General features: G+C 34.9%; 1 protein-coding gene across 8 annotated transcripts in view; it reads left to right on the top strand.

Annotated features, from left to right (window-relative positions):
* The window catches only part of LOC106462501 (RIMS-binding protein 2-like), a 179,356-nt gene that overhangs the window by 61,571 nt on the left and 105,070 nt on the right, over window positions 1–12,715 (top strand). For all 8 annotated transcript variants that reach the window (XM_022389779.1, XM_022389783.1, XM_022389780.1 and 5 more), the window contains exon 4: window positions 8,756–8,875. In XM_022389779.1, the coding sequence (XP_022245487.1) occupies window positions 8,756–8,875 (120 nt within the window). The remainder of the gene's footprint in view (window positions 1–8,755; window positions 8,876–12,715) is intronic.

Genomic DNA, 12,715 nt, shown 5'->3' with positions numbered 1-12,715 from the left:
CATCTTCATCCCTTGTGATGCTTACCGACGGCAGATGCTTTCATCTCCGTCTTTGTTCCTTGTGATGCTTACCGACGGCAGATGCTTTCATCTCCGTCTTTGTCCCTTGTGTTGTGATTCTTACCAACATAAAAATGCGTTCATCTTCATCCCTTGTGATGCTTACCGACAGAAGATGCGTTAATCGCCATCTTTGTCCCTTGTATTGTGATAATTATTAACACAAGATGCGATAATCTCCATCTTTGTCCCTTGTATTGTGATAATTATTAACACAAGATGCGTTCATCTCCATCTTTAATAGAGTCACTTCAATTATATGTGTATATAAAAAATAGTTTTTACGAATCGTATCAAAATATTTGAATTGAAATTGTGAGAATCACATGAAATTTAATGAGATTTTTATTTTATTTTTTAACTTCTAGTGACGTACATTTAGTTCACGCTGTTACCACAGCCACATTGTCTCCGCCAGAGGAGTGGGGATCAAAAGTCGTATTAATACTCACTCACTTCAGTTATGTAATTGCCACCAACAGATTGATTAGCTATTCCCCTCTCTTTATAGTTTCATAGTCTCTACCAGGGGAGGTTAAATTAGTTCTTGTATATTTCGTAGTCATATGTTCTCCACCAATGAAAGTATTAGTTAGTCCCCGCTTATTTCATAGTTAAGTGGTCTCCACCGTTGAAAGGGTGAGACAGCTAATTTTTATATTTTCATTCTTATTCCTTGATAATTTAAGAGGAAATTAAGATTTGCGATATTAATAAACAGTTGAATTTTGAGAAACCTTGAGTACGTATTGAAATTGTATATGTTTTTTTTTCTAAACCTAAAGCTGTAATAAAAACTGCGCATTAATATAAGATATACGAAACCCATAAAATATTTAAACTACATACAAATTGCATAGAATTTTTTCTCTCCTAAACGAGGATAGCTTCGAACCGAATTTAATAGGTCTAAGATTTTTAGGAATTTGAGGTGAGTAAAAATTTAGTAAAGTTCGCACATCTGTTTTTCGTGTGATGATAACATTTTGAAAGATGAAAACAGCCATTAGAAATCTGGAGTTAGTTGTTGTAAGCCTAATACGCATCAGAGTATTTTTCGATCTTCATTTTTGTTGTTGTTGTGTTTTGATAAATAAGGCCATCACCGTGTAGGTTAATGTATTTTTATGTGTGTAACGACGCGTCATTCAACCTACGTAAAATCTCCGAAAAAGTTTATGCTCTATCATTATCGTTGTTTGTCATTTCTACGTTTCGAGTGTGATAATGTTTCCTTTTTTTTTCAACTTTTCAGTCCTTGTCTGTCTTTTTTTACTTCAAACTCCATGAAACAGATCTTTATTGGTAGTTGTTTCGAATCAATTGACATAAAAATGATAAAATATCTTTTTATTCTCTTTCATTGGCACCATTCCACGGTAGCTCAGCTGTAATTTTAGGGGCTTACAACACTAAAATTCTAGATTCGATCCCTGTCGCTCGGAATTTTTTGCCTAAAATAAACGAACAAATGGCTGCGAAACGACTCGCATTCCCTGAAAATCGACCGTATTTTGATGAACAAGGGAAATAACACCTGTGTTGCAAAAACAGCCGACCTCGGTGTTATAGTTTTATCTTCGTAACCTCTTTCGTTTTACTAATGTGTTTTTCAGTCTGACATGAATCTTGCTAAGGACCATTTACTGAACAGCTACTGACTCATGGCTTACTTAGATCTTCGTGTGTTACTGATTTCTGAATCCCCTTCTCCGAAAAATTCCTGGATTACGGTAACACAGGTTAAAACCCAACTTGAGAGACTTTGGACATTTGAGAACTTGAATGTATCACGTCACATGTAGAGGTGGCATGAGCTACACGAAGAACACACATTTGTTTGTACACCTTCTTTACCGTCAGTTTTTTTTTTATCTTTTTAAGCAGTGGTGTAGAACTAAAAATACTACTTAATCCAAGGGCATCTGGCTGATCGACTGTATATAGAATTAACTTTCATACTACCCATCGGTTGGATTAACCGAATGTCATCATGAGATGTCATCATAAATTCAAATGAAGGTGAAGTGACAATTTGTCGTTTTCACTCTGTACATTTTTTATCCCCTAGATTTACCACATTTGATCAGTTTCCTTTTAAAAGAATCAGGTCAAGTAAGTCAATTCAAACGAAACAATTAAAGAACTCGGTTCTAAAAAAAAAAAAAGGAAAAGCTATCTGAAGACTGTTTTAAATAGATAAAAGATGGCGCTATTATGGTTAAACATTTCCATAAGATTGTTACGATATTACTTTCCGTGCATAGAAATTAGCAGCATGTTTATTACAGCAGAACAAAATGTGTACGTGCTCAACCTTTCACTGTAGAGACGGCGCGCTGGAAATAAGATACATGATTCTTTTTAAACCTGCTTTCTGATTTTTATTATTACAACTGGTGTCTAGCGATCGATAAGTATATGGTTTTGGTTCCCTTTTTTTATATATCTGTATTTGCCTACATTAGATTTGTCCACATGTTGGAACATCTGTAGATTGTCAAGTTTAATCATGTAAATGTAATGAGTACAACAATTTTCATGCCTTTTAGTTTCTTTAAGGTAGATGTGGAGTCGTGATGTTGTTACCACGTGTTTGTGTCAAGTTATTTTCATGCTTTTGTGGTAAATTATCTGAAAATGGCATATTATATCACGTGGAAAAGAGATTTAAGCTGATTACGTTTCTTCTTCTTGATCAATAATCGCTACGAAATTATTAAAACACCAAGAGCGCGAAGAAATGGAACACTGTGTAATTTTGCATGGTAAACTCGCACGTAAATCGTGTCTTGTAAAGAGTTCTACAAATAATACCTAGTCGGGCATAACAGAGTACAAGATTCGGGAAACAAGCTACCGCAAAAATTATTTACTTCAACATTTCTGTAAAAACACATTCAGTGCTTTGGGGCAGTTGGTGTGCTATAAGAGAGATTGTCAATCCCACTATTCAGTCAGATAAGAATAGTCCAAGATTGAGTTGGCAGTAGGTGCTATCGACTGGTTGTCTTTCTTGTAAACCCCAGATGGGCAACCCACGGCTGTCAAGAGATTAAACCTTGGGTTCTCCTGCATCTTAACATATGTTTTATATATAGCTCATTTATATTTAAATGTATCATTTTTTACTTGTTTAAGGGCCGCATGTGTGGTTTGGTTCGCATATTAATCTATCATTTAAGCATCAGGGACAACTATGCGAAGCTAACTTTTGTCATGAATTTCTTAAACAAATATATAACAGTGTCAAATAATTAATTTTTTATGCAAACTTGAAATAATGTGTACTCTCATACCCTGTGACCTGTGTAATTTTTTACGCTCTTATTTTTTAACGAGAATTAATATTTGTCAAAACGTACTAAAACACTTTTGTTCTAAAAAGGTTGGTTAATGTCAAATAATGAGTCGGATTTAAAGGATTCTGTAATCGAGATGCTTTACAAATGGTTTTTAATGAAGTAAAACTGAACACTTGAAATTAATATACGTAGAATTATATTTAGTTTATTCATTTTAAAAATGAAATAATGAAGACATTTTCATGTATAAATTATTATTCCTTCCCTCGATAAGTGCCCTTTTTTGAACTTCAGTGTTAGAATAAGTTTATTTATTTATTCCAATCTCTCATTTGAGATTTTGTGTTTATATTTTCATCTATTAACAGTCACTCAAGTCAGGTATATGGACAACTTGGCATGTATGGCATAGCTTTCAAAGTCGTTCAATCTTGGCATGTTTATTTTTCAATTGAATAATACTTCTGTATAGTTTATTTTTAGGTGAGCTAATAATTGTAATCATAAGTACTGTAGTACTTAGAGTAGGAATGGGTCAGATGTGCAATATGTGCAATACAAATTAAAATCTCAAGCACGCTGCAAACAGTGTGTAAACAAAACTTTGTAAGCATTTTACACACACTGTGGAGTAGTAAAAACCAACTGTAGAGTAACAAGCTACCAAAACTCTTGAGAAAGTCTGTATAGGAAAAACAAAAAATTCACAAAAACACAAATTTGTCAATCTGTGCTCACTGACTGACTAGCGTTGTTGGAAAGGCATAGCTCTCTACTGCCTTCAGCTTATGCAAATCTAAATGCACATGATTGAATTACACTACCTTGGCTAAAAGCGTTTTTCTCAGTTTTAGTTAGAACCTTGATAATAACAATAATCATTTTGGAACATTAATAACGAGCTAACAATACACTTAGTGGCCATATTCTATAATTACGAGCACGCTCTGTGAGTTGCCAAGTAACAACCCGCCCTCATGTCACGTGTGGGTACACGATTGCTTATGCGCATGCGGTATGTGATCAGCTTTAGCTGTATTAGATAGATAATAAAAACGTGGAATACCTCAATTCTCTGGATTTAGGTTCTAACTATGACCTAACCTCTGAAAGCGAAGTTTTAAGTTCTATACCTCAGACTCGAGGGTTCTGTGTTGGACAAAGCAATTCTATGATAGCAGTCGGTGCCTATGATGCGAGTATCCTACGTGAAGACGAACGCTATCACTCCCGAAGTCTGACATGGCTTTGCTCGAGAGTTCTGGGCTTAAAATAAGAATGAAGTTGTATGATTTACCTTTGCATTGTTTTCAAACTAAGTGTGATCTACTGACATCTAAGATTCTACATGAAAAGGTGCGATTTTTAAAATATGCCTATCAAGAAAATAGAATGAGAGAAAAGGAGAAAACCTTATGCTGATAACCTTGAAAAGTATTTGTTCCAGCGAAGAGAGCATTACTGTAAGAATAGAAATAAGGTTAGAAACAGTAATGCAGGATATGCGAAACAAGTCTTAGCCATTAATTCAGCCAAATAAAAAGCTGGAAGAAAAACTATAGCAAAGTCATCAGCAAAAGCCATGAAATATTGAGAGATAGATCTAAGAAAAGCTGCAAAAAGGATAGGCCTAAAGCCCAGTCACTCTCTCGACTTAGCACTAAGAAGAGCTACGAGAAGGATAGGCCTAGAGCACAGTCACTCTAGAGACCTAGTACCAAAAAAAGCTGAGACAAGTGTAAGAAATTTTAAAATAAATAAGTTAGGAAGTGGGAATGTGAGCACCAAAAGTAAGGAAACAAGGTAGAATGGGAGGGGGTAAAATTACATCACTTGGTGGTTTTTGACACAGTTACCTCAAACTGGGTATGGCCAATGTTCCGCCCATTTTTATTTCGTTATTTACTTTGAGCTTTTGAAACAATTATAAACTTGAAATGAGTTTTATCAGTAGCTAATCCTTTCTTAATACTAACAGATTTAAAAATTCCAAAAGTCAGCGGTTTTGATACAATTCTTTTGGCCCACCCATTACCAGTCAAATAGCTGTAATGTCTCCCATAAGCAAAATATGACTGTTGGAGCTTCCTGTCTGACTTCTGACATCAAACACTCTTCTTTATGATGTTATGCATTTTGTTATGGTCACGTAATTTGATTACATACATGTATCTGTACTTAGTTGCTAAAACAAAGTTTACAACAGAGAAATTTAGTTATATACACCTTTCATTTAGTTTGAACAATTACCAAGTTACAAAAAAGCACACAAATAAGAATGGGCTAAACGATGGCTATAACACTTTTAGGTTGCACCGTGTCAAAAGGCACCAAGTGTTGTAATGTTAACCCGCCCATGCCTGCCTTGTTTCCTTACTTTTCCTAATTTATTTATTTTTTTACACTTCTTAAGAGTAAATATAAACTAAATTACCCTTCAAAAAATTAAGTATGAAAATGAAAAGTAAACATACAGATATCCTCAAATATTTGTAATCAGTATTAGTTATCTTTTTTTTTCCTAAATTGCAACTAAACTATTAATCGGTCAATTTTCTAGTAAAAACGATTTGTGAAAAAAATGAAATACATGTTTGCTAAAAATATAAAATGTTAGTTTACAGATAATATTGTTGTATGCGTAGAAAGACCAAAAGGAATTGGCCATTTATTTTTAAGACGCTATAATTCTGATGCTTCCATGCCTAATCCATGGAAAAGCTTTAACCAGTGGTTACCATGGAAACCTATCCTGTTATGCTAACTTGTGTAGACAGTGGTGGTGAAAAGTAAAAGAAGCTTCGACATGGTATTGCATCTTCTAGTATATAAGGATTAAATAAATTGATCAATGTTTTATTTTTTATTTATTTTGTTTTTCTCGCTAGAGGGCTGCAGGTCTTCATAAACAAAGAAAATTTATGCCGAATAGTGCTGGCTTTGAAAACAGCCAAGTGAGCTGTGTTTTGAAATTTGCTTCTCAAGTTTATGAGTTCGAATCGCTACGAACAGTGCTGATTATCAACTAAATGAAGACTAACTTCTGATTGTTTTAAACAATTAAGTAGTTTCCCACTTCACATCGAGTGTACAGTTACTGAGGGTTGTAGATCTAGAGCAAATAACAGGTAGCAGAAAATACATTTAATAATGTGTATAAACAAAACCTTATTAGTTATGGATAATAATATGTGAAACAGAAGTGCACTATGCAACAATAGTATTAGCTCGTTGTAAGTTTGTAGTGATGTTTTAAGAACTTTCTATGATAGAATGCCATACTGGCAGGCTTGTGGTTTCAGAGCCTTCTTGTAGTTTATCCTAGAAAATTTATTATTGTAGTGATGTGTTAGTTTACTAATGTTATTTATAACTGAAGTACTATCAGTGTAACGACGTTTAAAACGTTATTAACCTATAAGCAAATAAATTTGAAAAGGCTGAAAAAAATTGGCCTTTTACAGGTGGATAAGGATATTCTGGAAACGTCTAGATTTTATTATTGTTTTCTAGTATAATATACTATATACACCTGAAGTTCAAGAACGTTTTGTTTCTTACAGTGAAACCACACTTGGAGTATGTGATTTTGTTTTAGAGTAACATAATCAACATCTAAATTATCGCTAAATTAATTTTAAAAAGTTTTGGTTGACATCAAACTGTTCCCGTTATTAGTTGAAATATCTTGCGTTTTGAACTCTTCTAACCTATTTATGGAATGTAATTGGTACTGCAGACGATATTAAATGCGCGTTGTATCTGTTTTAATATCCACTTTCAGTCATTCGAGAAATAAGATATAAGCAAATAAATATCAAAAGAAGCTACCCCCGTGGCACAGTAGTAAGTCTCTAGCTTACAACGCCAAAATTCGAATTTCGATACCCGCGGTGAGCAGAGCATAGATAGCCCATTGTGTAGCTTTGTGCTTAATAAACAAACGAGAAAAACTAAATGATGCCCCTTGGTGGTTCAGCGGTAAGTCTGAAGGCTTCTGGTGCTAAAAATTGGGTTTTCATACTCTCCTCAACCGATAGGTCAATGCTAAGTCTCTGGACTTGCAACGCTAAAACCCCGGGGCTTGATTCTTGCGGTGGACAGATCGCATATGGCCCATTTTATACTTTTGCCATAAAAACAACAACAACTCAATCGATACTCGCGGTGGGCACAGCACAGACAGCACATTGTGTAGCTTTGTACTTAACAACAAACAAACAGAAGTTAAAATGATAAGAGTTGAATTACCTCTTAACCCGTTCTTTAAAACTGTGATTACTAAAATGGGTTCTTATAGACCCTAGGGTTTTGCATTAGGTGCCCAACATGATTCTAATAAGCACCCAATATTTTTGTAATTAGTTCACCTTGTTTTTATTATTACCGTGAATATGTTTTGAATACGCTTGGTGAGAATTAAGAATTAGGTTATTTTTTTATATATACATATATCACTTAAAACGACCAGTAGAGGGGTACATAAATCATGTTGAACAGTATTGGATATCTTTGTAATAAGATGGTTAATCTTTCTTCCTTCTGCTTGCCCTTTCCCAGAAATGAAACTCGGTACATTTGAAATCCAACAAATGGTAACCACAAGGAATTCTAGCTAATCAAATTGATCAAAACATGAACAGTTGTGTGTAGCTGAAAACACGATATTTCACTGTAATTAATCTTTCATTACAAAAGTATTTCCAATAATTTGTTTGTTACTTCACTTTTTTTTTTCTGTTTGCAGGAAAACTAAGTCACCAGTAGGCTTAGTAGGCGGGAGGTTATCTCTGCTGATTTGCAAGTACCGTAACAGCTCATTCACCAGTTGTTTAGTCCTATTTAAACAGCATTGATTACGTTACGAGGTTCTCGTTGTTAAGCTTTGTATTTTTGTTATTCACAGCTCCAATTCAGTAAGCGTGATTGTTAAGCTTGATATTTATTATGTTTTACGGTATATATTTTTTACACATTGTAAGCCTAATATGTCATTTTATAACGTTTTGCAGTATGAAGTTAGTAATGTGATTCTTACTCTTGGCAAGCTTAAGATAAGTTCTATTATGTTTTACAGTATTAAGTCAGTAATATGATGATTACTCTTAGCAGTCCCAATGTGAATTTCCATAATGTTTCACAGTTCGAAATCAGTGACGTAGTTCATACTCGTGATAGGCCTAACATGTGAGATTCCATTATGTTTTACAGAGTGAAGTCAGTAATATGAATTGTTCCCAGTAATCCCAACACCCGTTTCCTTTATGTTTTACAGTATGAAATCAGTTAATATGGTTCTTTTACTTGGTAGGCCTTACATGGCAGGTTTCATCATGTTTTACAGTGGTCAGTTTAAAGTTTTAATTTTTAGTATTTTATTTATTTTTCAGGCCGCCCATAGAACTGTGGATGTTGACCTCAGCAAGTACGTAGCACTTGAACAAACCAATCAGGCTCTTCGTCATCGCTTGGAAGAGTTGGACCAGCTTGTAAAGCAGAAGCAAAATGTTGTAAGTACAACACAATATTTAACCAGACTGGTTAGCCTAGAATTTGGTCACTAAAATATCCTTATGGATGTATGGCGCCCGTATAAGATGTCAGCTGACACTGCTTAAAATATGTAGATATTTGCGCAGAAAAATAAATATTTTAGTTTCCACTTAAAAAAAGAAGCTATATCCTATTCTCATATAACTTTAAATAGTTATGGTAAAGTTGTGGCGGTTGGATACCAATAATTTTCGTGGTTAGTAGACTATAATATAACCTAAACCTAATTATAATTAGTTACTATATCTCTGTAAAGCAGAATTGTCCGTCTGCTTGGTGCAATTTGGTAGAGAAACTCAGGTGGACCCCCATACCTCGAGTTTGAATTTGGCAGTCATTTGAATTTGTTACTACGTGAAGCCGACACCAAACCAAATTGACGTGTAATATGTCACTCGCTGATCACCCTTATTCAGGAGATCTGAATGTGGTGGAAGAAGACTGGATTTGAACATAGGTCTTCTTGTTGAAAAGGTAATAGTTATCCGGGCTCTCACCCCAGTAGAACTTGAACCAACTAAATTAACTGAATGTTTTCAAGAGAAGTAGCCATGTTTTGCAGACTTCAATGCTAGGTGTGCTGTGTGGCCATCAGTTAGATACAAGTGAAAGACTTCTTTTGTAACTTTTTTGTTGTATATGGTTCATATCCCATTATTTTTGTATTCTTTCATTGTATTATTGTCTTCTCGGGCATGCTGGGTTATTGGATATAGACCGATATTACAGTTTCATATATCTATTATGCTTTTCATCTCTAGCATTACTTAGACTTTTTTTTTTCTCTGAGGGTCGCGGATTCGAATTCCCGTTACCGAACACACTATTCGTTTATACAAATAGTAGCCCAAGAGTTGGTGGTAGGTGGTGTTGACTATCTGCCTCCCCTCTAATCTATCACTGCTAGCGCAGATGGCCCTCATGAGCTTTGCGCGAAATTCAAAACAAACTAATGGAGTCTACATTATCGGACAGATTCCTGAATAACTCGATTCAATATTATGAGAAAAATTTTAATAGGTATGAACTGATGAGCAAACTAGAGAGTTACATAATACGTGATGAGCCAAGCCCTAAGTACCTCTCCCCTCTAAACATCATAAATAAGAAACTTACAGGCCAAACAGTGCTAGGCTAACTGAATCCTAGACACAAACGTAGCTCTATATTAAAAGGGTTTTGTATGTAGAAATAGGATTATGTGTGAGTGTGCGTGTGTATGACTGCTAATTGGAACTGTATTGTGAACACGGACTAATAATGCGATCATGCATAAGTGAAGCTATTGAAAATATACAAGTTAACATTACCTCAGGAATTGGATATGGCACGAAAAGGGTATGTTAATTAGAACTGCGGACAATAGACAGAATTTAACATACTATGAGTAATAGGGGTAATACCTAGAATTCAGTAACAGCGCAAACAAAGTGAGATGTAGGAAGAGGTCAACGCTGAAACTGACCCTCCCTGATCCAAAACATGGATCTAATCCCAATGAAGAAGAAATGAGTCTGCATTCATAAGCAATGTTGTATATAATGTTTTCTCTATCACTTGGGTCTGTAGGTAGTTTAGTGTAGAGAACTGATATCGTATTCTGTTGTGGCTTTGAATATTGTCTCAAGTTTATGTTCACACATTTTCCAGGTGTTTTCAGGGAGACTTTTGACCTAGGGGAAATATAACTGCATTTTATTGGCGCTGTATTTTTTTTTTCATCAAGTGTTGAGGATTATCAAGTAAGATTGTAGTGATGCATTCTTCCCCATTTGGTTTGATAACTTCATTATATTGTTAGTTCTGGCGACAAGGTAGTCTATGGCATTTGTCTCAACACTGTTGGGATCGCTTGGTTTGTAGTCGCCTGTTTCCTGTAGACTCCTGTGGTATATATTATTAAGGGAAAAAAAGGCGTGATTCAACAAATTCCTTGTTGGCGACAAGATGAGAATTCACACCCTTAAATTCAAAACAAATAAAAATTCATACCCCTGCAATTTACGTAAAGGTGTGAACTTATGAATAGAATGGAAAATCACGTTAATGGCATGCGAACATGTACAAAACACCTGTTAACAGAATCACTTTTGATGATGGTTGGGTAAAATACCCCTGAAACATGTAGTTTCCCAACGAACCTGGTGCCGTTTTAATATATTATTGTGCACTTATAATGTTATATGGTGTTTTAACTTAATGTATGCACAAACAACGTTTTTTATTATATTGAGAATAGCCTACATCAAGATAATTTTTATGATTACAATAAAATCGCGTAAACATATTTTTGGAACATATTAACTGTTCAAAATGTATACATTTACAATTTAGCTAACTTCTTGGAACTCTAGCTTCTTAAAACGATCACCATTTAACGCTTCTTAATTCTATTGTGGATGTGAAATAACTTTTTCTAACGAAGGACGTGGAAGTATCTCGCACTCATAAAATGTGAAATTACGTCATTCTCTTAGCTTGTATGAGTTATGCGTCTTAGTGACTATCACGTCTGTGAAAAAGAGCTTATCTTCTCTTGTTTCCATTGTAAACTGTATCGCCTGGTGTTGTCTGTTCAGGTGGTTCATGAATTCTTGAATATTGTCTGAAGTGCGTGGCCATATTATAAATATGTCATCAACATACCTAAGCTATATCCAGAGTCTTGGAGCAGCTGTTTTGAGAACGCTACACTTGTACAGGTTACCTTAACATTACGGATCATGTAGACAAAGAATTCTCTACCAGAGATATTAAACGTTTATATAAACAAATTATCAATAAAAAATGTCTAATTACAATCAACGAATGAAATATAATAACTGTGGTATTTCTCAAAATTTGGTGTACTGTAATAATTCCAGGACTTTATTGCTCTCCAAGCAGTCACATAGACATACTTACTCACAAAAAATATTAAGAATGCCAATAACTGTTTGGTATAATCAGGTGAACTGGTTTTCTCGCAAGTATTAGATAGGCCCATTTAATAACTGAAGGACCGGACAGGAAATGTACACAGTGATCTGAATTTGAAAACTCGACTGAGTCTTAAGCTGTGTGAGAAATAAACAAACTAGACTAGTTTGGTGAAATGTCTAAATAGTCTTTATTAAGGATACAACAAAAACATCGTGAGTACTTGTATAGACAAAAGGACGATCTCTTCTACTAGATCAATGACTCGGTGGGCAGCTTTCTTTCTCTCAAGGCAGATCTTTGTCTAGCTGAGCATTTAGTAGATATCTGAAAGTGTAGATGTTACGATCTGGCAAGAAACCTCGTTATTTTTTCTCTTTGCGACAGCGTCCCCACGTGGCTGGTTATTCTTCCATGTTATTCATTGTCTGTGAATTACAGACATCATCCATTCAACTAGCAAAGGACGTTGCAGTCGTTAACCATTGACTCGGATGTGTGACGCTACTGCAACATTTCCTAGAGCAAAGTACATATATTATCTGGTGTAGAGAACAAAGACAGAAATGTAGTAGAACGAAACAATTTCAGCGGTTTACTGGGCCACATGTTTATGCCAAAACTGCATAGAAACAGAATAAATGAGAAAATTTTGAAAATTTCTATATTAATAAAGATGATGAGAAAACACGTGATATGCCCACATATCAAAACTACATCATTATTAGTGACCTAAGCCATAAAAACACACACTTTTGGTGAATTACAAATAACACAAATGGAAATCACTTTGTAGATTTCCCCTACTAAATGACAATACTCTCTCTCTCTCTCTCTCTCTCACACACACACACACACACACACACACACACACACAC

The sequence above is a fragment of the Limulus polyphemus genome, unplaced genomic scaffold (genome assembly GCF_000517525.1).
Source record: "Limulus polyphemus unplaced genomic scaffold, Limulus_polyphemus-2.1.2 Scaffold1184, whole genome shotgun sequence".
Classification (NCBI taxonomy): domain Eukaryota; kingdom Metazoa; phylum Arthropoda; class Merostomata; order Xiphosura; family Limulidae; genus Limulus; species Limulus polyphemus.
This window is presented reverse-complemented; position numbering and strand designations above follow the sequence as displayed.